This window comes from Wyeomyia smithii, chromosome 3 (genome assembly GCF_029784165.1).
Source record: "Wyeomyia smithii strain HCP4-BCI-WySm-NY-G18 chromosome 3, ASM2978416v1, whole genome shotgun sequence".
In the NCBI taxonomy this organism is placed as follows: Eukaryota; Metazoa; Arthropoda; class Insecta; order Diptera; family Culicidae; genus Wyeomyia; species Wyeomyia smithii.
This window is the reverse complement of record NC_073696.1, coordinates 32,790,338-32,813,667: the sequence shown is the minus strand read 5'-3', so window position 1 is coordinate 32,813,667 and position 23,330 is coordinate 32,790,338. Positions and strand designations below refer to the sequence as shown.

General features: G+C 37.7%; 4 protein-coding genes across 11 annotated transcripts in view; 2 read left to right on the top strand and 2 right to left on the bottom strand.

Annotated features, from left to right (window-relative positions):
* The first annotated feature begins 417 nt into the window (after window positions 1-417).
* Window positions 418-3,493, top strand: LOC129730273 (cysteine protease ATG4B). The gene is made up of 5 exons (XM_055689471.1): window positions 418-986; window positions 1,650-1,995; window positions 2,051-2,130; window positions 2,189-2,749; window positions 2,809-3,493. The coding sequence occupies exons 1-5, from the start codon at window positions 869-871 to the stop codon at window positions 2,871-2,873; spliced, it is 1,170 nt and encodes a 389-aa protein (XP_055545446.1). The 5' UTR covers window positions 418-868; the 3' UTR covers window positions 2,874-3,493.
* Window positions 3,271-6,247, bottom strand: LOC129730271 (protein asteroid). Of its 5 annotated transcripts, none has more exons than XM_055689466.1 (3): window positions 6,181-6,247; window positions 4,927-6,125; window positions 3,273-4,873 (listed from the first exon to the last, which is right to left on the bottom strand). In XM_055689466.1, the coding sequence occupies exons 2-3, from the start codon at window positions 6,088-6,090 to the stop codon at window positions 3,566-3,568; spliced, it is 2,472 nt and encodes an 823-aa protein (XP_055545441.1). In that variant the 5' UTR covers window positions 6,091-6,125; window positions 6,181-6,247; the 3' UTR covers window positions 3,273-3,565. The 5 variants fall into 5 exon arrangements, with proteins under 5 accessions (XP_055545443.1, XP_055545444.1, XP_055545441.1 ...); XM_055689470.1 differs by having other exon boundaries at window positions 4,927-5,160; window positions 5,821-6,236; XM_055689467.1 differs by having other exon boundaries at window positions 6,177-6,195.
* A 3,684-nt stretch (window positions 6,248-9,931) lies between these two features.
* Window positions 9,932-11,293, top strand: LOC129732318 (mediator of RNA polymerase II transcription subunit 30). Its single transcript, XM_055693124.1, has 2 exons — window positions 9,932-10,217; window positions 10,274-11,293. The coding sequence occupies exons 1-2, from the start codon at window positions 10,097-10,099 to the stop codon at window positions 11,086-11,088; spliced, it is 936 nt and encodes a 311-aa protein (XP_055549099.1). The 5' UTR covers window positions 9,932-10,096; the 3' UTR covers window positions 11,089-11,293.
* Window positions 11,231-23,330, bottom strand: part of LOC129732317 (uncharacterized) — a 79,264-nt gene continuing 67,164 nt past the window's right edge. For all 4 annotated transcript variants that reach the window (XM_055693123.1, XM_055693122.1, XM_055693121.1 and 1 more), the window contains 4 exons: window positions 13,608-13,688; window positions 12,511-12,609; window positions 12,163-12,218; window positions 11,231-11,967 (listed from right to left, as the gene is read on the bottom strand). In XM_055693123.1, coding sequence (XP_055549098.1) covers window positions 11,491-11,967; window positions 12,163-12,218; window positions 12,511-12,609; window positions 13,608-13,688 — 713 coding nt within the window. In that variant the 3' untranslated portion in view covers window positions 11,231-11,490. The remainder of the gene's footprint in view (window positions 11,968-12,162; window positions 12,219-12,510; window positions 12,610-13,607; window positions 13,689-23,330) is intronic.

Below are 23,330 nucleotides of genomic sequence, written 5' to 3'. Positions count from 1 at the left end.
GTTTGGCACACTTTTGGTTAGTTACATTTGTACTGCAAAAATCTTTATAAAACTACTTATTTTTCTCTTGACAAGACATAACCATATAAAAACTATTTCCTTTTTTCTTCATTTCTCTCAGAGATGGCTGAACCGACTTTCACGATTTTAGCATCAAAAATGAAAAATGTTGGATAGCTACCAATATTTCATTTCGTAGCTCTTGAATATTAACTTTAAAAGTTATATAAAAAACAACGAACCAAAATTTTCTTAGAACTTGTGATTAATTTGAACCAAATTAGTTCCAAATGAAAAACTTTTTTTCAATATTTACATTTTCGATGAATATTGAAAGACGAAAAAAGCATATGAATTACCGAGAATCGTAGATATTACTACTGAAAACGGGAAATTTTTTGAAACATTGAATATTTGTGTAAAAGTGAATGATATATGTATTCCTTGTGATGATGTAGAGGAAATCGTTTCTCAGAGGCAACACCTTTTTCTAACTTCCGGATTTTACGGGAAAAACGTACAAAAATGCTGTCAGCTTAGAATTTACACTAAAATAGCCTAACAATTGCCTGCCGTGTACTAGCAAGAAACCAGCTGTGCATCAACGAAGATGTGTCAAAACATGCTCAAAAATAACAACAAAGCTGAACAAAAGAAATTCTAAATTTGCAGTTTCATTTTCTGCGACCTAAAGCTCTAGTGATTTGTGATTGAAATTTGTAGTGCCTGTAAGTGACGTGGAAGAAACTTAACACGAATCAGAGAATTCCGCTGGAGCTCGGCCTGCTAGCGAACTGCTGTCCCATATTGTTGGTCACCAGCGAGGGGTAATGGTATCAATTGCTAGCTGCTGCAAGGCCTAAAAATCATGGACTATATGCTGGACACGTACGTGGGCTACGACATTGGTTCAGTCGAACCGGATGACATCCCCAAGGCGGACGTAACTGTCTGGATATTGGGCAAGCAATACAATGCACTTCAAGGTAAACGGAAGCGTCCATTTTACGTCCCTGTAAATGCCTCTCCATGTTTTTCTGTTTCGTTCATTATCTGTCAGCTTTCACCAGAAAGGCCATCCTTTCTGTCTGCTGTGTCAGAGCACATACATTCATGGGACGATTGAACGAATGAGTGCGATGACCGCAGTACGGGCGATGACGATGACAATATTGCGTATCGAGATTTTTTGTTTTGTTTTTGTTCTCGGAGTACTTGCATTGAGCACAACTCAATTGTCTGCGACAACTTCAAGGAGCAGAAATCGCAAACAAAAATGCAGAATTCACTGAAAACATGAAACCATCAGTTCTATAGTCTGCTGATAAGAAACAACTTTTGCCATGTCTACGTTCCAATGCATCTGCAGCGCAATATTTTAGCGTTTCTTTAAAACATTTTTTTGTTATTCATGTCATAAAGTAAATAAAAAATATTTGAGCATGTTGTAGTACTGTTAATACACAGTTGAACAAAGTGTGGTTGCTTAACAAAAGTTATTTCAACAGTTTTGACTCATATTACTCGCAATATTGTGAAACATAATTGCGTTCTTTGAAATTTCATTTAAAATGATTTAAAATCAATTGGAATAAGATATTAAAAAAAAAATTATCGTTCATATTCCTTCCCTTATTACCCAATGACAGATCTGGACGCAGTACGGCAGGATGTCCACAGCCGATTGTGGTGTACATATCGGCGCGGATTTGTTCCCATCGGAGGATCGCTGCTCACCACCGACAAGGGATGGGGCTGTATGCTCCGCTGTGGGCAGATGGTGCTCGCACAAGCATTAACGCAGTTGCACCTGGGTCGAGAGTGGCTCTGGACGCCCGAAACAAGGGAACCAATTTACCTGAAAATTGTAAACCGACTCGAGGACAACAAACAGGCACCCTTTTCACTGCATCAAATTGCGCTGACCGGAGAGTCGTCGGAGGAGAAGCGAGTTGGCGAATGGTTCGGCCCAAATACAGTCGCACAAGTGCTGAAGTGAGTGCTTCATATGACCTATTGTCGGTAGTTCTAATAATTGGAATGATTTTAGGAAGCTGGTGAAATTCGACGATTGGTGTAATTTGGCGATTCACGTTGCTCTTGATAACACGCTGGCTACAGAAGAAGTTTGTGAGTATTACTAATCGATTTTTCGAAAAGCTCAATAAGTAAATCATTCACTCTCCAGTGGAACTTTGCGTGGACAAAAGCGATGGCGAATGTTGGAAACCTTTGCTGCTGATAATACCCCTTCGGCTGGGTTTAAGTGAAGTCAACCCAATTTACATCGAGGGATTAAAGAAATGCTTCGAGTTGAGTGGCAGTTGCGGAATGATCGGAGGGCGCCCCAATCAAGCGCTATACTTTATAGGTTACGTGGGAGATGAGGCACTGTTTCTGGATCCACACACCGTCCAGCGAAGTGGAACTGTCGGAAACAAATCAGAGCCAGAGGAAATAGAAATGGACGAATCTTTCCATCAAAAGTATGCAAGAAGAATTAATTTTAAAGCTATGGATCCTTCGCTGGCTGTGTGCTTCGTCTGCCCAACCAAGAAAGAGTTTGAAGATCTGGTGCGACAGTTCAACGAAGAACTGAATAGTGGCAGTTGCCAGGCATTATTCGAGGTTACTAAAACGCGTCAAGCGCCATGGACACCCACAACTGTGTCATCCGCATCGTCGAGAAAAAACAGCGAACCAAATGAGGCGTTCAATGAGATCTCTGCTACGGAAATCGTAAACGAAGGTACCTTAAATTGAATTTAGTTCCATCTGTTGCCAAATTACAGCATTCTTTTATTACAGAATTTGAGGAAGTAGAAACGCGGCTATTGGACGATTCTGACGATGAGTTTGAAATTATTGTATAACAGACAACTCGATAACGGAGAATGTTTTTCGGAACGTTTTGTGTATAGACGCGTGGCAACTCTCTGCACTTCAATGCAGCAAAAAACCGCACGCAGACCCTGTAAAATAATGAAACAAAAAATGCTTACGAGAATCTAATATCGATGCTCCGCAGCGCGCAGTCTAGCCGAGTAAAAGTGCTTTACAGGATCAATCCAACTCAACTTTTCACTAGCTCTCACCGCCGTCAATCGAAAATGGTTTTTATTTTTCGTAGCATTAAGCATAAACTTACCCTTTACCCTACGCTGAGAGAATGTTCATAAGCAAAACTGAAGTTGAACGTGTGTGACCGGAAGATTTTTTTGAGTATTGGTATCTAGATTAAAAAAAATTACACTAAGAGAGGCGAGCTTTTATTTTTCTTTCAATTCATTTCCAAAAAAAAGATATTTTTTCACCACCTGTGCTCCGCCTAATAGAATGAAGCAAGCAAAACGATATAAAGAATATCATATTTGCTAATTTTGACGGCTTTTCCAAACATATTTTTTGTCTAACGGAGAGGCAGTTAGTGTAATTGCAACTTTAAAAGTGCGTATTGAATATTAAATAAAGTATCTTGTTTCGCAAATCTAAATCATATTATGTTTGCTTCATACAACGAACAATCTTAAATTAAATTTTGATAAAAATTAACTCTCACCTTAATTTATTGACCGCTGATCATCAGTTGATGAAACATATTATTTACATCACTAAACTCGTCTGAGTCGCTGTCAGCATCTACCTCATCCTTGTTCAGCTCAACATCCTGCCGCTTTCGATTGCTGCTCATCCGCTTCGAATTTTTACTCTTTTTCTTCGGTTTGGATTTTACACTGATCGTGTGGTGGCTATTTTTCAGCCTTGGCACCAAACCTATGACAAATTCATAAAATACCAGATGTAGCGCCGATAGCGTTGAAGAATAGCGAAAAATTGTCCTTCTAATGTACTCCATCGGATCCGAGCGGGTTTTCAGTGATTGATAAAGGTTGTGAATGAACAGACCGTTGTAAAATTCGTGCACCCGAAGTGGCTCGAAAGGATGCCTCAGTAAAGCATTCAACGTGAACACATTCAGCATTACGGCTTGCAATTCCGCAAATGTGTGTGCGACTTCACGGTCGAATTCCGCGTGCCGTCGGTAATTGCGCTCGGGGATGGAAAAGTGTGGCAATAGAATTTCGTATGATAGTGTAGCTTCCGGTTTTTTGACTGCCGTCGAAAGTCTTTTGATGATTTGCGTGGTTGTTTCATCCTCGTTTTGTCGCAGGTCGGGGGTTGAACTTTTCGCAAATGATTTTTTCTGTGTGTCTAAGTATGTTTTAAGGTTTGTTTGGAAAACCTTCTGATCTCTGGATTTGTTCGTCAAATGCTTGTCTACATATTGAAGCTGTATTAAGCACAGTATCAAGGCGTGAACATGAATGCAGCTAACAGAATCACTTTTGAAGGCCCAGTAGATTATACATAGAAAATAAAGCCTTTGATTAATGGGAAGCTCGTGTAGTTTTAAAAAAACATCCTCGCAATTAGCAAGCTCATCGAATGCCACTTTTAAGAGGGGCATATTCTTTTCTTTGTTCGGGTGAAAACTTATAAATTCAGGAAGTTGTACCTCCTGAAATTTTACCCATCGATAGTGTGCTACGTTCTGGCATCTTGTAAGATACCGAAAATTATGACCCCTGTTTGAACTTTTCAACAAAGCAAAGATATACCGCAAAATGTTATAGCAAATTTCATTACTATCCGGTTTGGCAATATTTTCCACTTGGGGATAATTTATATACTGGCTGGAATGGTAAAGGTCAACCACAAAACGAGGAGTTAGACCGGCCTGATAAATATCTACCAGCCAAGGTTCCCAAGTAAAGCAGGACAATTCACAGTCCTGTTCCTCCTCCTTTTCACTTTCAGCATATTCCGTTTCGTCACTAGCAGATTCTGGGTCGTCCTCTTCATCCGGGATTTCCTACGAAACAAAACATTATAATTATCAGTAAAGAATATAACCATCATTTTTACCACTTCACTCACTGAATCCGTTTCCAGTGTCTTTTCTTCGTCTACCAACTCTTGTTCAACAATAGCTTCGCTACTATCATCTTCGAAATGCTCCAGAAAATTATCTGCATTCCCTTCCGCTTCCGCCTCATCTTGGAAGCCAAAATATTCATAGGAAGTGCATTCCTCACAGTTATACCCGTACATCGCACCTCGTAGCTGCCGCATCAAAGCATCCCGACGCTTATCTTGGACCTGATTCAAAATAGTCTTAGTTGCCGATTGGACCGAATGATGTCGCAGCCATTTCAGAATCGCAACTATCCTCCGTTGCTGGGGGGCTACTTTTCGGCTGACCTTTCCCACTTTCATTGTAGAATAAAATCGCGAAAGAACGCGACGCTCAATGTAGTCATTACCGAGTAGCGTAGCAAAGAGAGGTAGCATTTCCGGGTTGAGACTATCTTCAGAACCGATCAGCTGCTCAATCGTGTACAGCGAACAGTCCAGATAGCAGAAAGCTTCTTGAATTTGATCGGGTTGGATGTCTCCATCACCCTGTTTGGCAAGTACTCTATCTCTTCCTTTATTCTTACGGTCTACTAACTCAATAGTATATTTCTGTTCACTTTCTACCACTCTCCTGTAAATTTTGTGAGTGATCGTAACGTATGGTATATATTTTACGTTGTGAATATAAAAATCGCTATCATAGCTCAAAACCGGACAGTTGAGTTTTCTGGCCAGAATCGCAATCTCGTTATCCGCTTCGAACAGGCATCGCATGAAGGGGACCCTCATTGCTCGTAGCGCGTCGACAAATACTTCTCGAATGAGTAACGGAATAATTGTTCGATTTGAAACGGCTTTGACGTATTTAACTATCTGAATTCGACCCAACATTCGACTACATACCGTTTTTAGTTTGTTCCTCTCATAGCCACCATCCAGCAGGACGTACGGTTGTACGTTGCATTTGGCAAGAAGTTCGAAGAAAGCCACAACCGCTCGAAAATAGTGATCATAATTTCCACCGAAAGCCCCTACCTGTTCTTCTGAGCGGACAAACAACTGAATGCACAAGTTATCTCCGTCGATTACCAGCGAACAATCGTGCAATTCGAATGGTCGCAGAAAACGCTCGGCATTCGTGGCGATGTAGGTGGTCAGTCCACGCACTCCCATCTCGTTTATTAAAGCTTGAAGATAAGTGCTATAAACTACGATTTTACGTTAAGGTTTCATGAATTATTAACAGATATAAACCGTACAAACCGAACTTTGTATAAAAGCATGCAGAATTGCAGAAACGAATCAGAATAAAAACAAACTTTACAACCACATGCTTACATGCTTAAACTATTAACAAAATTGCTGGTAAAAAGTAACACCAAACTGGGTAAGCTCTAACTCATTTTGTGAAAACTGGTAGATTCTGCATTTCTGCTGCTTGCTTAGCACCATATTTAACACATGCGTATCCGACCCCTCCGAAGCCGAAAAAATGAAAATTCTTTTACCTGCCATTCCGCAAGATGTGAACCGATTGTGATCGAACCTTTTTCAAAAGATCACAAATTTATCATAGTTTTTGGGACAGTAAGGGACATTTCGAAATTTTCCGTTGTTCCGGATTTATCGAGGGGAACAGTGGGGTAAGTACCCTTCCAGAGACACAGGCTAGATTAAAAATGGTAGCGAAGCCTAGCTTGCGACATATTAAGCTTTAGGTTTTTGCAAAATAACACTATTGGCGATCGGTATTTGGCCACTTGGGCGTGTTTTGGACACTACTGGCCGAGCTCCGGAAATCGGTTCTGTGAATGGTTCCAAGACCTAGCTTACGGCATATAAAAAAATTCAAACAGGAACGGCCATTAGTCGTCCAAGTGGCCAAATATCGATCATTAATAGTGTTCTATTGCAAAAACTTAAAGTTTGATATGTCGATCAATCCGGAACAACGAAAAATTTCGAAATGTCCCCAACTGTCCCAAAAACTATGATAAATTTGTGATCTTTTGAAAAAGGTTCGATCAAAATCGGTTCAGGTCTTGCGGAATGGCAGGTAAAAAAAAATTCCATTTTTCGGCTTCGGAGGGGTCGGGTACGCAAGTGTTAATGTCGAATTCGATTTTGCGATGTAGCTACACGAGGATTACACTTTTGCCTTTTCACTGTTTTTTGTTTCCACTCTCCAGACTACACCAAAGCTACATTTTTTCTGTCCCGGGCTACACTCGAAAGCGACAGGGTATATTCAATTGGGTCATAAAGTTTTAAACGGTTTTCTGATTTTTATATATCAGCTGAAAGAGTGTAATTTTCTGAGCAAAACGTGATTTTTTAAAAATATTTATCATTTTCCTTCGATTTTTAAACGAAGAATAAAAAACTGCTCGAAATGCCTTAAATGACAGTTCACTTATATACCGTGCATGGGCGAAACGTCATCTTAGACCTTTCGAGCAGTTTTTTTATTCTTCATTTAAAAATCGAAGGAAAACGATGAACATTTTTTAAAAATCACGTTTTGCTCAGAAAACGCGGCTTTTTCAAATGATATATAAAACCTGGTATAGCTTTAGGACCCAATTGGGTTGTTTCACTATATCAGTTTTTATATTATCTGAAAGGGCTGCATTTTCTAAGCAAAAAGTGATTATTATCGTTGTCCTTCAATTTTTAAATCATGAATTAAAACTGCTCGAAATCTGCTCAAAGTCGCTACAATGACAGTTCGCCCATATACCCGTATATAACAACTCAATTGGGTTGTTAAGCTATCCACGGATTTTGGATTTTTATATATCAGCTAAACGAATGTACTTTTCTGAGCAAAACGTGATTTTTTAAAACCTTATATCATTGTCCTTCGTTTTTTAAATGAAAAATAAAAATCGCTCCGAATCGCTACAATTACAGTTGATAAGAGCGAACTGTCATTGTAGCGATTCCGAGCAGTTTTAATTCATGATTTAAATATTGGGTTGTTTAGCTATATCAGTTTTATATATCATCTGAAAGAGCTGCATTTTCTAAGCAAAACGTGATTTTCAAAAATTTTCTATCGTTCTTCGATTTTTAAATCACGAATTAAAACTACTCGAAATCGCTACAATGACAGTTGGTATATGGGCGAACCACATACATAAGACATGCGTAACACTCAGGAAGAAATCTTCCAAAAAAGTTGGTACAAAATGAACTACTCGAAAGTACCAACCTCTGTAAAAAACCTCTGTTTGAGTAGTTTATGGAGGTTGTGTACCTGCGCAGCCCTGCATTTGTCTCGTTTCCACTCGAAAAATGCAGCATTGATTTTGTAAACAACTTTTTGACAGTTTTTTAAGGGATTTTGTTATGGGCTCGAGTAGAGCTGCGATGAAGAAAATTCATTCCGTTCATTTTCGTCGAGCAGTTCAAACTAGTGTTGGTACCGGGTGATGTGGGGCGACGAGTACCAAAAAAATCGCCAGTGTTACGTATGTCTAAGTAACTGTCATTGTAGCGATTTAGAGTGATTTTTTAATCGTCATTTAAAAATCGAAGGACAATGATAAAATAAATTTTAAAACCCACGTTTTGCTCAGAAAATTACACTCTTTTAGCTGATATATAAAAATCAGTAATCCGTGAATAGTTAAACAACCCAATTGCTTAGAAAATGCAGCTCCTTCAGATGACATAAAAATCTGATATAGCTAAACAACACAATTATAATATTATAATGTATTAATCGAACTTGCGAAGATTCCCGAAAAAAAAACATTAAAAACCTTGAAAGTTGCTGTAATTGTACATAGTTATGCCACATACATAAGACATACGTTACACTCAGGAATCTTCCAAAAAAGTTGGTACAAAATGAACTACTCGAATGGTACCACACTCTGAATAAAAACCTCTGTTTGAGTTGTTTTTGAAGGCAGTGTACCTGCGCAGCCCTGCATTTGTCTCGTTCCTACTTGAATAATGCTGCATTGATTTTGTAAACAACTTTTTGACAGTTCCATATAGGATTTTCTTTGGGGCTCGATAAAGCCGAGAAAAAGAAAATTAATTTCGTTCATTATTTATCGAGCAGCTTGACAGGACGAGGTACGGAGTACTATGGGCAGGGATGCCACATGTACAGATTAATCTGTATTCTACAGATTTTTGGGAGAAGTAACGGTACAGAATCTATATATACAGACATACAGATTTTCGTCGAAAAGTACAGATATACAGATTTTTCGAAATTGACATTAATTTTTATAAACACTCCAGATTTTATTCCATTAAATATTAAGCAAATTGAACATATTTTTAACTCCTCACACGTTTTAAGCTAAAAATTTTGTTTATGTACCATAAAAACTTAAAAACACAAAGTTCTTTATGTTTAAACAATACAGATTTTCTTACAGATATTTTTGTTCCAGATACAGATGCTCAGATTTTTTCAAGGGAAAACACAGATCTAAATGTGGCAACCCTGACTATGGGGCAACGTGTACCAGAAAAAAACGCCAGTGTTACGTATGTCTTATGTATGTGGTTATGCCATAATTTAACTATGTTTTTCATTGTAATTACATCAATTTCACATTAAATATCATTGTCCAGAACATTAAAAAACATCGTTTTTGCCATTTTTAGCATGAAAAAGGGGGGTCGTTATTTATCTTAACAGAATTTTTTCAGGCATTTTTCCCATACATTTAGCGATCACTGACAATGTTTTTCATGGTAAAATTATTGTCGGTGGTAGATACAACAACAAAAAAAAAACGTTGTTTAAAAATGGTAATGACAACAATCGTTTGCCAGCTTACATTAAAAATACCGTGTCATTTATGGTTACAATAAAAAACATTGTCCGTGTATTGTTCTCACCGCAAAATATATCGTAAATTTTTTTTCGGGTTCGTCAGATGATGAAAACAACAATCTTTAATCCTGCATTTTTACTATTTTTACATCGCGTTTAAGTTAAGTTTAATTAGCGTGTGTTTCTTATTGCTATCTTTGAGCTACTCACTGTATTTTACTTGATAGCCGAAACCGGGTAAATATAAGCTGCTGTCAAATTTTGATTTTGGCGATTTTTTGTGTTTAGCTAAAAAGTGTGTGTGCAGGTTTTGTGGATTCAAAACATTGCTAGCGTTTTGTGGTTCAATTTGCAAGTGATTTTAGTTTAGAAACTATGTCCGGCCAGTTCCCAAGTGGGTATCAGAGTCCCAGTGGACAACGTGGTAGTTTCAACAGTCCTATGATGCAGCAGCAGCTTGGCCAAATGGGAGTTTCTAATCCGATGGGAATGATGGGTTAGTATAGCCGAAACCGATTGTTTGGAAAAGAAACAAAATTTGTATTCTTCAAGGCTTCAACCAGAATAACGTAATGTCAAACCAGCAACAGTTGCAAGCATCTGGTGGTCAAGGTAGCCAGGAGATGGGTATGAATCAAACCCTACAACAACAGCAACAGCAGTTAGCCAACCAACAGCAAACGAATCCGGGTCAACAAACCGGTCAGGGATCACAGCAAGTGCAAAATCAAGCGCAGAATCAATCTCAAGCCGCTCAGCAATCGCCTCAGCTAGGGATGACGACAAACGCACAGAATGCTCCCGCTCCTGGTGGTGTAACGGGCAACCTAATAGCAAATGCGCCAACGAGTGGGCAACCTGGACCGGGACCAGTTTCTAATCCCCAAGCACCGTCAAACATGCCACAGAAGGAATTAAACCTTCTGACGCTTTGTCGCATCGGCCAGGAGACTGTTCAAGATATTGTCAGCCGGTTTCAGGAAGTATTTGGTATTCTTCGCGTGATTCAACCCCCTAACGGAACGAATCAGGGTTTGAGTACAAGTAACGACAAAAAGGCAAAGGTTCAGGAACAATTCCGTACCATTAGACTATTGTTCAAAAGGTTGAGGTTGTTATACGATAAATGTAACGATAATTGCCAACAGGGTATGGAGTTTACCCACGTAGAAAGCTTAATTCCATTGAAGGGCGAACCGGAGCGTGCTGAGCCGGTACATACCGAGGAGTACAAAAAGGCACTTCAGGAAAATCGGGAGCTCATTGAGATAGTGATGCTGAAAAATAAGCAGCTAAGGGAAATTATCGATAAGATTCGGTTAACCATCTGGGAGATAAATACGATGCTGAGTATGAGGCGATGCTGAAATGGGGATAATTTGCTTCCATTTTTGATTTTTATTATGCTCTACAAATCTAAAATTAATTGCCTTTGCATATTACTATAGTGTAATATGTTATCAAACCTTCGTCTTCAAAACGTTACAACAGCAGAATTTATTGTTTCATTGCACCAGTTCTTTATTTCGTTTTGTTTTTACTTAACAGAAATAAATAGTCAACGTCCATGCATGTCCTTCTGTACTCGTAGAATAAATAGTCGATATCACATCCTAAACACCAATATTTACAGTTATTGCTTGTGTTGCTCCCATGTTTTCATCTTCCTTCCCGAAAGTAAATCTGTAGAAAAGATCATACGCCCGAAAACCCATGCCGTTCACCCGATAAAACGTTCTCGCTCTCTTCACGCACACGCCCACCCTATCTCACTCTAGCGTAACATCCGCTAGGTCCGCTGATATTTTCTCCTTTCCTCGATTAGTGATATTATTGGAGGGTTTCGATCTTCGCCGCACTGTTTTCCTAACCGACGAATCTAGGGACAATTTTTCGCTTTTCGTGGTGGATGTCGGTGGCATCGGTTTAAATGCAACAACAGCGTTGGGATCTACGTCGTTGATCGCATCGGCTGCGCTGGTAGGGATCGGCTTGAAGGGGATCTGCTTGAGGGCCTCCTCCAGATCTGTCACCGGAATAGTACCGATGGTGTCGTCTTTTGGTTTGTTTTTGTCGAAGAGCTGCTGTAGCTGATTGTAGGCCGTTTCGGAAATCATTGGTGACACGGGCATTTCCGGTTTGCTTGCGTCCCTGTGCTTGTCCTTGTTGAACTGCTGCTTCTGCTTGGTTTCCTTGGACCAAGCTTGGAGCCAGGACTTTCCTGAGTTGTAACTTGAATTGCTTTTCTAAAACGAAAGACGCAGGAATTAGTGTGAGATAGAGGAGTGGTGCGGTTACTCCGGATGTCACTTCACTAAAGTTTTAGAAATGGGAAAAATACACAGTTGTGAGTTGTGGAATAATTACACCCAATATGAATCAGTTTATGTGAAGCGAAATCTGGGAATAATCTAACGGTAATAAGAATGAATTTATCTTACAAGTTGTTGGAAGTCTTCAGACTCCACGTTTCGTTTGCTGCTGCCTGAATTTGAACCTAAAATAAAAAAAAAATCAGTTCGGAGTACATATTTCTGGCATAATATGTGTCTTGAAATAATGAAAATCCTATTTTTGTATGAAAAGATCGTTTTGAACGAATTTTAAAATGGTGTTCTCAATTTCGAATAAATTTGTTTTGAAAACGAAACAACGTTGAATAGGAACGCGATGCAGAATTAATCGCAAGATCGTCAAGTTGGATCGGTTGCCAATGCGTCGCAGATTAGATGTCTTCGTTCCTAATTTCTTCTGCCAAAAACCCAACGAATGTTCGAGATATCAATTACCTATAGGTCTAGTTCTTTGCTGTGGTCCAATTTCAAACTGCACCTGGAAATCGGCATGGTCTCCCAGTCGGAAACCGAACCCAAGTCTTGAATCCGTTCCTGCAAACAATACAAAACAAACAAAACGGTAGTGATGAAATAAAAGATATCGTTAATTAGCCAAACGTGACCGTAATGGCATTCGGACGGTCAATGAATGAATCGGAAATGAAAACGTTCGCTTCATTCATCGATTCCTTGCGCGCGCAACATTACGATTAGCCGGGGTCACTTTCGATTTCCTTCGTACAGTCCGTCTAGCCCTTGTGCTTACTGCAGGCCGATCGTTACTGAGGCAGCCTCAATGACCGGTTTTGGCCTTGTCCGGTCTAAGCCATAAGATGAGATAATAGGTGTGCTCTGCACTGTGACATCATACCGCGTACCGTATATAGGAGAAATGCGGAAACCGGGTGTAGCTCTGCAACCGGTTCCAAGATGCACCGTTCGGATCCCAAGTGCACCGTAATTGGAACCGTTGGTGCGTGTAATCGTCGCGCAGTGTGTTCCTGCAATTCTACTTTCATATGATCGTTAAATTCAATTAGTCATGTATCAAACAAACATTACAATCTGGTTATTTCCGTTCAAAGAGCCACATTTAGAAGAAGCGATTTTCACCTAATTATTTAACATTTGCACAGTTTGTTGATTCGTCAACATAAATAGTGCCAATTGTGGTGATCGCGTAAGTTGCTACGAAAACGATTTAATTAGACCAATTATTCGCCGGTCTTTCATTGTTGGCCGCAAGCTTACTGGCTTCATTTCGGCGCGTCGTCAAGTGTTTGTCTCCATCTTGCCGGGTTTATGTGATCGGCGTTCGCTTTGGATCGAGGTCTCAATATTTGGCGCAATTAGATTATGAGCAAACTATTATTTTCGATGGCTGTAAGCGCGTGCTGCTACACCTGCTGCCTCCTTATACCCAATTCGGCCCGGACGATTTCAATCAGCTTGCGTAATCGTAATGTTTGCCGTGCAGTACTTTTTTTCTATTGACAATTGCACACACATAATTCGCTTTCAGGGCAACGTTTCATTTGCCTTTGGCTTACCTTTCCGTATTGGTGGAATGTTGGAGTAGACTAGAGAAAGAATGGAGGGCAATTCCTCAGGTATGATGAACGCATTTGAATCTGCAAGTGGAAGGGCAATTTGGGAACTTTATTTTGGTGGCGGTTTCTTTTCGGTTTTTAAATGTAGCATTTATGTGGTATTAAGATAAATTTATCAATTATGTCTCGCTGTTACGCGGTAGTATATTTCCTTATTGGACATATTATTTGATCTTACATCAACTACGAACCGTTACTTCATTGCACATAAATTAGAATACATTGCTTGAATCTATTTATTTATGCACCTAATGAAGCCGATTGTTACTCCATCAAGTGCATAAAAATTCATATGGGAATGATGCGACTGAGACCGCTGAATGAATCTACTAGAGGTCATCCGTACTGGTTGCGGTTTATTGGAGGTGCTCGAATGTATCAAAACCACGGTTTAATGGCCTGATGAATTAAACCCTGAGGTGTGCTACAGGCATACACAGCAGAAAAGTAGCAGAACCGGAAAGATTGGAAAAAAGCACAATGTCATAGAAGATTAAACTAAATCAAGGTCAATTATTAGGTAATCGGGGAAATAATTAACCTTTATGCCTAGGTTGTAACAGGTCTCATGTTATATGATGAAATAAGAACACTGGTTTGTTTGTATTTAGGCAATTCTCGCTGAAACCAGGCCACTAGTGACACGAGGTCTTTGAAAATTGATTTTTTTATTTTAGTTCGATTAAACGCAGTAAATAAATAATAATTGCACATAAATTTGTTCCATTTGGTGGACCCAAAAAGCATTTCACTATACAGAAAACATCTAGGGCTTTCATGTAAAGTATTCAAAAGTTTGACCACCATCTTGGATTCGCCGCCATTTTGAATTTTATCACTAAAACGCGTTTTTGAACAGGTTGGCAAACATCGATTTTAATTCTGAGACAACCATTGGAGAGCTGAGAAAAAATCCTACAAGATACATTTAAACAATCAGGTGTGTCGCGAAAGAACGCGATTACAGATGCGGTAATAGAAAGCAAAACAATGGCATTCGCTTACGTCGAGCAAGCGGATTACGAAGCGGCTCAAACTAAACTTCAACATCGGATGGAAAATGTCAAAACTATCAAAGGAACGCAGAAATATCACTATATTTTACCTCAAGAACAATATAATTTGTTTGCTAAACAATATTCCAATAGTTCTGAGAGTGAAGTCAAAAACCTCAAATGCAAAGCTTAAGACGTTGATAAATGTATTGGTAACAATTGAGTGTTTTCTTCGTGTTTTCATTCTTTCACTTGTATCTTGTCCACTTAAGAAAGTAGTCCATCTATGGCAGTTCTACCCTATCCAAATAAGTTGTTTATAAAGACCTATTTAAAATATGTACTTCGCGCATACCGTGCTGGATCGAAATCCGTACACCTAAGCACATGATAATGTTCGACGGTCAATATAAAATCAAGAAATCACATATTGCTTTAAACTGACATGTTTAGTCATAGGTCTACTTATATTTTATCACTATTTTCCAGCAAAATGATTAAAATCACTCCGAAACTCGAAAAAATCATGTTTAAATAGAACTTGTTTTGAATCGATATCCGTACACAGTTTTTTTGTCTGAATCAAAACCCGTACACTTTTGAATCGAAATCCGCACACACGCGATATAGACTGGATCAAAGTCCATACAACAATAAATCAAACTCCGTATAGATGATGAAGTGCAAAAATGAACATCTTTTATTTATAATTTATCTTTAAATTACCGAATAAGTATATTTTGAGGATCAACTGGCTCCTAAAGTTTCACACGGTTTTCTAATTTTTGATATCAGCTAAAATAGTGCAATTTTCGTAGCGTTTCGTAGTAACCGGAACGCCGGAACCTCTCGAAGCTTCCCGGTACGACTTTCCCTTGCGCACCTCAGTCACAGCTCGTTTAAAATTGTTGGCCGTATATTTATACTTGTTTTTTTTTTTTCATTATATGCTGAAAACAAGAAGAAAGTTCAACAATATATGCATGATACACACGCTGTACGAATTTCGATTCAAGCAAATATCAAGAATCAAAATCCGTAAAAAAGATTCACAGAGTAAAACACTCATATTTCACTTGAAAATCGTTTTTATCTGAAGAACGTTTCTTTAGTAAATTTTCTAACGATACAACGAAATGACAACTGAAACCGATACACGATTGATTTTTCATTTTCGATATTTTTATTTCATGGCCTACTGGCGCATAGTTTAATTTAACAGAAGGCCAACAACTCAACGGATATGTACATGTAACTATCATATGAATTTTCACTTTTATAATGCTTAAAACTGAAGAAAAACGTCAAGGTGTACGGATTTCGATACTGTACGGGTTTCGATCCAGCACGGTACTAAACGATGTGCGTTCAGTGTGCGCTGCGTGGCAAGCAGCGCTTGCTGCTATATCGATCGCGCGACGTGCGTTGGAAATGTTAAAACTCGGTATAGAAAATTGGCTCGATGACCATGATTCTTTCGCGACACACCTGGTTTTTCAAATGTATCTCGTAAGATTTTTTTGCAGCTTTCCAATGGTTATCTCAGAATTAAAATCGGTGGTTGCCAACCTGTTCAAAAACGCGTTTTAATGATAAAATTCAAAATGGCGGCGAATTCTAGATGGCGGTCAAACTTTTGAATACTCCACATGAAAGCCCTAGATGTTCTCTGTTTAATGAAATGCTGTTTGTAGAGGGTTTTGGGACAAATATATGATATATAGCTCGATAAAAATATTCGATTTTCACTTTTTTAAATATTTGTTCACCCCTTGGCGAACAAGGGTTCCACCAAATGGAACAAATTTATGTGCAGTTATTAATTTTTTACTGCGTTTAATCGAACTAAAATAAAAAACATTTTTCAAAGACCTCGTGTCACTAGTGGCCTGGTTTCAGCGAGAATTGCCCATTTTGAACATATTTTAGCTATGAAGCCATACAACAAAATGTGTTTTCTCGCTCTCCTTGTGACAGCTCATCACAGAGTTGTGAATTTCTACATTCCGCTTTAGCTGTAAAATTCAAAAGAGAGCAAAATCATTTCAAATGACCTGGAAATACGCGAAAATTTAATCGACCATTTTTGATTTGAATGAAACTTTGCACACGTATTTGGCTTAGCAAACTGAGCATTTTTCACAGATGGAGAGATTTTTTACACCCATGAGTTACATTCTAAAAGGGCGTATGTCTTTTGGCATTGGTTTTATTCGAAGCATTGTAGTCCAGAAACCGTTGGTTGTATAGAAAAACTGTCTAAGAATGAGTTGTAGGGAATTAAAAATGCATCTTAAAAAAATATACACTGTACAAAAAAAATTTTTTTTTGATCAAAAAGCATTAAAAATAAACATTAAATTTCAATTTAAAAAATAAAGAGTTGAATTTTTTGTTATTTTTTTTAATAAACTTGACGTTAAAACTTTTAAAGAAACTTTTAAAGAAAAGTCCAGGATGGAGAAATGAAAAATATTTTTTAATGGTAGGTTGATTTTTTTATGAAAATTCTAATTCAAACATTTTTCAAAAAAAAATTATTCTGATGATTTTAAAAGACGAAGAGAGTCATTTTAAATCAAAAAGCTCTTGGTAGTTAATATTCTTAAGGCATTGGTTTTCGAGTTATTTCTAATTTAGGCTTGAAAAATTATTAAAATTTAGGAAAATACACGTTTTTCTTAATTTGTCCGTGGTTCTCCAGCAAAAACCATACGTTCATTGGAATGCTTGATCAAAAATATACAATTCATTCTTTGACAACAAGACGTTTGGGCGAACGGTACTCAAGAAAAGAGCTCTGAGAAATCACACACTATAACAACTTCACCATCTTTCAAATTATTTTTTGCTTCTCTCATGTAAGACGACTGTTGAGTTTTTATGTGATCGTGGGTTATCAACTTTTCCCAAAAATAAGATACAAATTCATCAACTGATTTCACAATTGTCTCTACATTACATCGATCTGTTGCAATCAACTGTTCGAAAGGTATTTCTCTCATACAACGTTCCTCAAGTTCTTTGAAAAAACTGTTTTCAAAATCTAAACGGCTTGTTCACATTTGCGGAGATAATAATATTTGGATCGTGTAGTTGAGCTACATAATAGTTGTTCAAAGTAAAATTTAGAATCATCTTGGAATGAATATTTCTTTAGACTGTGTATCATCATTTCAGTATTCTCGTGATCAGTACAAACACAAATGATATCCTGAGCTTCCAAGTAATTTACAATGCTGAGGTTTCAAAGCTCTAAAAGAAGTTAACCCAATATCAGTTTTGCTGATATCTTTAAAATAAGCGTAATCCTCACGAATTGAATACATTAGGAGTCGCTTTTGCACATGCTGTCGCTTACCATCTTTTCTCACTGAAATGTAGTCCCTTCGCCCTGGCATGGTTCTGCTGACCTGGTCACTGTCATAAAACTGCAAAACCTCGTTTTTTACTTCCAGGGACAATCCATGTCCAAGCCTTACGTCAGGAATTGCCAATATTCCACTAACCTCTGATATGCGCCGAGCCTGTTTCACAATGTATTTCGTTGTTTCAAACTTTTCTGTTACCGTTTGTTGGTTCCAAGATTTTGGTAGAACCGAAAGTATTCTTACTTTATCTTCCCTCGAGCATTCGGGCGCAGTAAATTTTTCTTTTAACTGCAAAATCATCTCGTCGAAGTCTCTCGCTTTACGTTTCAATAAATCCAGGTCATCTTCAGCATCGAAATCGAAAATGTTTTTTCTTGTACCGTCAGTAATGTTCAGATACTTTTTTTTAGAATATTTTTTCTGATTGAGCTTTGCCAGTGATATCGGTGAAACGTTGATTCCAGCTAGGCCTTTGTTGAATAACTCAATTTTTTGTGTTCTGGAGTATTATTTTTGAATTCTTTCTTGAGAAAGTGGTGATACGATGGTATATCCCAATCCGCACGAGAGTCACAAATGAAATAACGCATTGGTCTCAATATTGTCCCCCAAACCTTTTAGAAAAAAAGGGGCAACAGTTTTTGTAGCTGAGTAACTATTACGTTCTATAGAAAAACTTGGGTGAATTTTCTCACAAAAGTCAGTAAAGTTTTCCATTAAAAAACATTTTTTTCAATTTTTGTCTCTGTGACAATTGAATTAGAATTTACAAGTTTTTCTCCAAAGAATCACAGACCAAATTACTTTACTTTGGAAGCTAGGGTATTTTTTCATTCAGTAGTCACGGTGATTATTTGAAAAACAAAAGACATGTTGTCCAGAGAAATAGTTTCTTCAGTTAGTTACTGTGACTTTCGAGAGGAAATATATAACAACAGTTTTGTTTGTAAGAAGGTGTGACCTTTTTAAAATCTTATCTTAAACTGAAAGTTATCAGCATTGTCACAGTGATTTTGGTAATCATCTCTTTTGGTTTGAGCTCAATATCAGGAAAAGCAAACATCAAGCTTTGACTGACAAATATCACTGTTTAATCACCGTGACTTTTGTCAGGAAATATATGTCAAATGTTGTGATTTTTAAAAAAAATATATCTTATTAACATTGTTACATGAATTTATGTAATTATCTCTTTTCGATCAAATAACAAAGAAAACATACTTCAATATCACATATTCCCTTAATCCAACGTTCGATTAGTATTGGCTCACAAGAGTCTCCGTATCAATTGATCTTTATTAAATAAGCTATGAACATTATCGAGAAGAATGAATCTTTTTTTTCAACGGTCACCAAAAATAATTAGTGACGAATTCCTATAGTTTTTTGATTCATCATGATGGGGGTGTTAATTATTGAAAGCGGTAAAAATATATATAATAAAAATATAGCATAATATAATTTATACATTTTCCTCGTAAACTTCATATATTTTGTAACAATATTATAACAGGGGTTACATTAGAACAGACATATGATTAAAAAGAGGAATGAATATAACATTTTTGTTTTCCTGAAATATTTAAAATTTTCCGATTATTATTGAAAACCTAATTTTTCTGAAGGCGCATGAAAATTTTAAGGGGTGGGCGATATACTTTCACCATAAAAATGGAATTGTATTTGGAAAACACTTTTGGCATTTATCGCAATTTCAACTTCTTGTGTGTTATCACTTTATATGTACACATTCAGTCATTTCTAATTTCCAACAGAGAAATAAAAAGAATCTAAAATAGTAATGGGAGTTAGTCACGAATGAAATAGTTTATTCTGGAACTTTGTCACGAAAAATATTCATGAATGTATTGATGAACATACGACTCGCGGTGACAATTTCCAACATAGGAAACGTTTCTGGTTTCTTCTATAAACATCACCAAGTTGTTAATACGAAAAAGTAGAACATTCTAACAAACCACTTTGTGACAATTACCAAAAGTTTGTATAAGGCTGTAAGCCCCGCCTTTTCGACGCTTTTTCAGCATTCCTGACCATTTACAGAAAATATTCTTCGTACGAATATGAATTTTCTTTTAATGGTCACCAACATGCCATTTGTGCGGACTGGGATGGTATCTCCGCCAATTAGTATACAGATGCAGATGGTTGCAACTCCGTCGGTAGGATGTTTCTTCCACATCCTGATGTTTATGGTTCCAGGAATGAATTGTGTGGATGCTCTTCGAGATCAAATTCATCTTTCACTTTGATACAATATAATCTACACGAATCACAAATTGATAAAAACGAAATAAAATGAGCTTGACTGTTCAATATTTTTAATTTTGCAATAACGTTTTCGTTTAATTTGCGTAAGCTTGATGAGCACCGACGGTCAGTAAAGGGTTTACAGCACTTGGGCTTGGTGTATTCCATTTTCACTTTATTTATCTTCACAGAATGCAAACTGTTACTAACACTTCTAAAGAAGTGCAATCGAATTTATATACGCAAACAGATATTATAAGATATTGGTAGCGTACTTTACAAGTAGGTAGTGTTGCACGACAAACATATTTTTTTTATAATACATTTGGCAAAGAGGAACTTGTAGGTAGGCTAAGGTACAGCGCCTGAGTTATTTATCCAATCGTTTTGTTGTCATATAATGAATTGTATATTTTTGATCAAGCATTCCAATGAACGTATGGTTTTTGCTGGAGAACCACGGACAAATTATAAAAAACGTGTATTTTCCTAAATTTTAATAATTTTTCGAGCTTAAATTAAGAATAACTCGAAAACCAATGTTAACTACCAAGAGCTTTTTGATTTAAAATGACTCTTTTTTAAACATACGCCCTTTTAGAATGCAACTCATGGGTGTAAAATATCTCTCCATCTGTGAAAAATGCTCAGTTTGCTAAGCCAAATACGTGTGCAAAGTTTCATTCAAATAAAAAATGGTCGACATTCGACCATCGGTCATTTGGCGCGATTTGTCTCAAGGAGAAGATCCCAAAATTTGATTTTTATCAGCACCAGAAACCACAAAGAACTTTAAAATGTATTTATTTTTGGAAAATTTTAGTACTTTTTATTTTTATTTCTTGATGTGCGAACAACCATCGGTGTTCATCTTACAATTTGAAATTTTCCAAAAAACATGGATTTTTAAAGAATGAGCGTTTTGAGATATTTAATTTATAATCTTTGTTTCATTTTTTTCTGAAACGCTTTTTTTGAGGACCGTCACACCTATCAAACAAACAGTTCTGGTTCTAAAATTTTTCTTTGAATTTTTTTCAATTTTTTCGTGATACATTAAACAGGGGCGAGCAAAGAGTTGATATAGGATACAAGTTCTATTACAATTCATTTTGCCTAAATACTTGCGAAAGCTTGCTCCAAATCAGCATTACCATGATCAAAATTTAACATTCACAGTAGTCCTAGGATACCAATTCCTTTCGAGCACTGCTACACTTTTATAGAGTTGTTTTCCATCAACCAATCGACCTTCGTTCGGACAATAATTATCTGATCATGTTACCACAAGCTTCAAGCTGGAAGCTGCGAGTAATCAAAAGTTACCCACAGCAATGAAATGTGTCGGCCGGTATACAAATAAATTAGGTAAAACAATCTGACCTGTCTGGCTCTCACCTTGACGTGCCACCCGCGGACGACGACAAGCATCGCATCGCAGCGCAAGTGAACGTATAACAGAGACTTCAACGGTGTACCCGGTCAACCGAACGCCGAACCTGGTGGAACCTAAACTGAACCACAGAAGGACAATCTAGTTTCGTTTTTTTTTTTTTCGACGGGTAGGAACCGAGTTTCGCATTAAACGACCAACGCGAACTTTATGCAATGAAGCGGTTGGCGTGATTGTTTGGTAGAAACGTTATTTGGTTATATTTCAGCGTGTTTAGGTTGCAATACGGAAGTGAGGTAAAATAAAAAAACACTATGACAATCACCTTAGAAGTCGATTGTTCAAAAGTTATTTTCATTGTTGCCTCACCTAACCTAGACGTTGGTATGGAATGACCGTGATATTGTGCCACTACGCAACTTGACTTAGTACATCAGTATTTTGACGGACGTATAGTTCCGCTGCATGCCACCGCCGACACCGGCTGGACGGATGTACTGAAAGCTGCGCCGTGGCTAATCGTTCGGTTCGCGTTTGGAATGAAGAATCAATAAAGTTGTAAAAAGTGAAAATAAATTAAATCATGCATGGTGGAGTGAGTGGGTGAGTGCAATGCATAAACCGGTAAAAAACAAGGTGCGCAAAAATCCTCGACTCAGCCGTTTCGCTTTATCATGAAATGTATACTTTCGGCCGCTGGGATTAATTTGCAATTCAGCAAAACGAGTCGGATTTACTATTCGAGTGACAAAAAGTTGGTGGATATTGCTGCTTTTCAAGAAATTCCAATCTCTTGTGTCAATGTACCGGTGTTAGTTCTTCACGCTTTTCACCACCGGTAGAGCGAAACTGACTGATCGAGGATGCTTTGGAAAGGTGTGGGCCCCTTCATCAGCGTACCGCCGCTGAGGACTCTGAGGACGCAATATTTATTGCCGGTCAGCCGAAGGCGTATTGTGTAAGGTCATAAAAGTCGTAAAGGGTTAATAAAAACCGCTCTAAACATTCAATTACACAGGTCATTAAAAACTACCTCCGACTATTCACTGTTTTGTGTGAAACAACTAAGTTAATTATTTTTTGCTGTTGGTCTTGCATTGCGCAAAGTTACCGTAAAATGGACTTTTTTGTTTGAAAAACATTGAATAAGTTTGAGCATATTACACTGATATTATATTCAGATTGTGTTTACGTTGTTTTTCAAACAGCAAGCAATAGCCTTTGTTTGGGTGCTAATGTCGTTTATTACCCCCTTTGGATCCCACGGAAAGGCACTAACCAGCCATAAAAATGAGTGTCGAAAATCTCTCGCCAGATAGTAAAACCCCGCGTTGGGCGTTTGAAATATCGATTCGACCTTTTGCCCATTTTGGTTTGATGATGACGAATTGAGCTCTTACATAAGACGTTAGCGACTGTTTAATGGTAATGTTTTATGAGTTATTTTCACAAACCTTACCCAGTATCGATTCGCTAGCTTGTACCACAAGTATGGCTATTGTTAAACATTACAACACACTACAGTGATTGGTTCTAGGGTGTTGAAAAAGTAAAGGCTCGCGTGAAAGTAGGTTATGTTTGCTGTTTCTTTGCTGGGTGATTGAAATAAAAATCTTCGCTGGAGTCGAGAAAA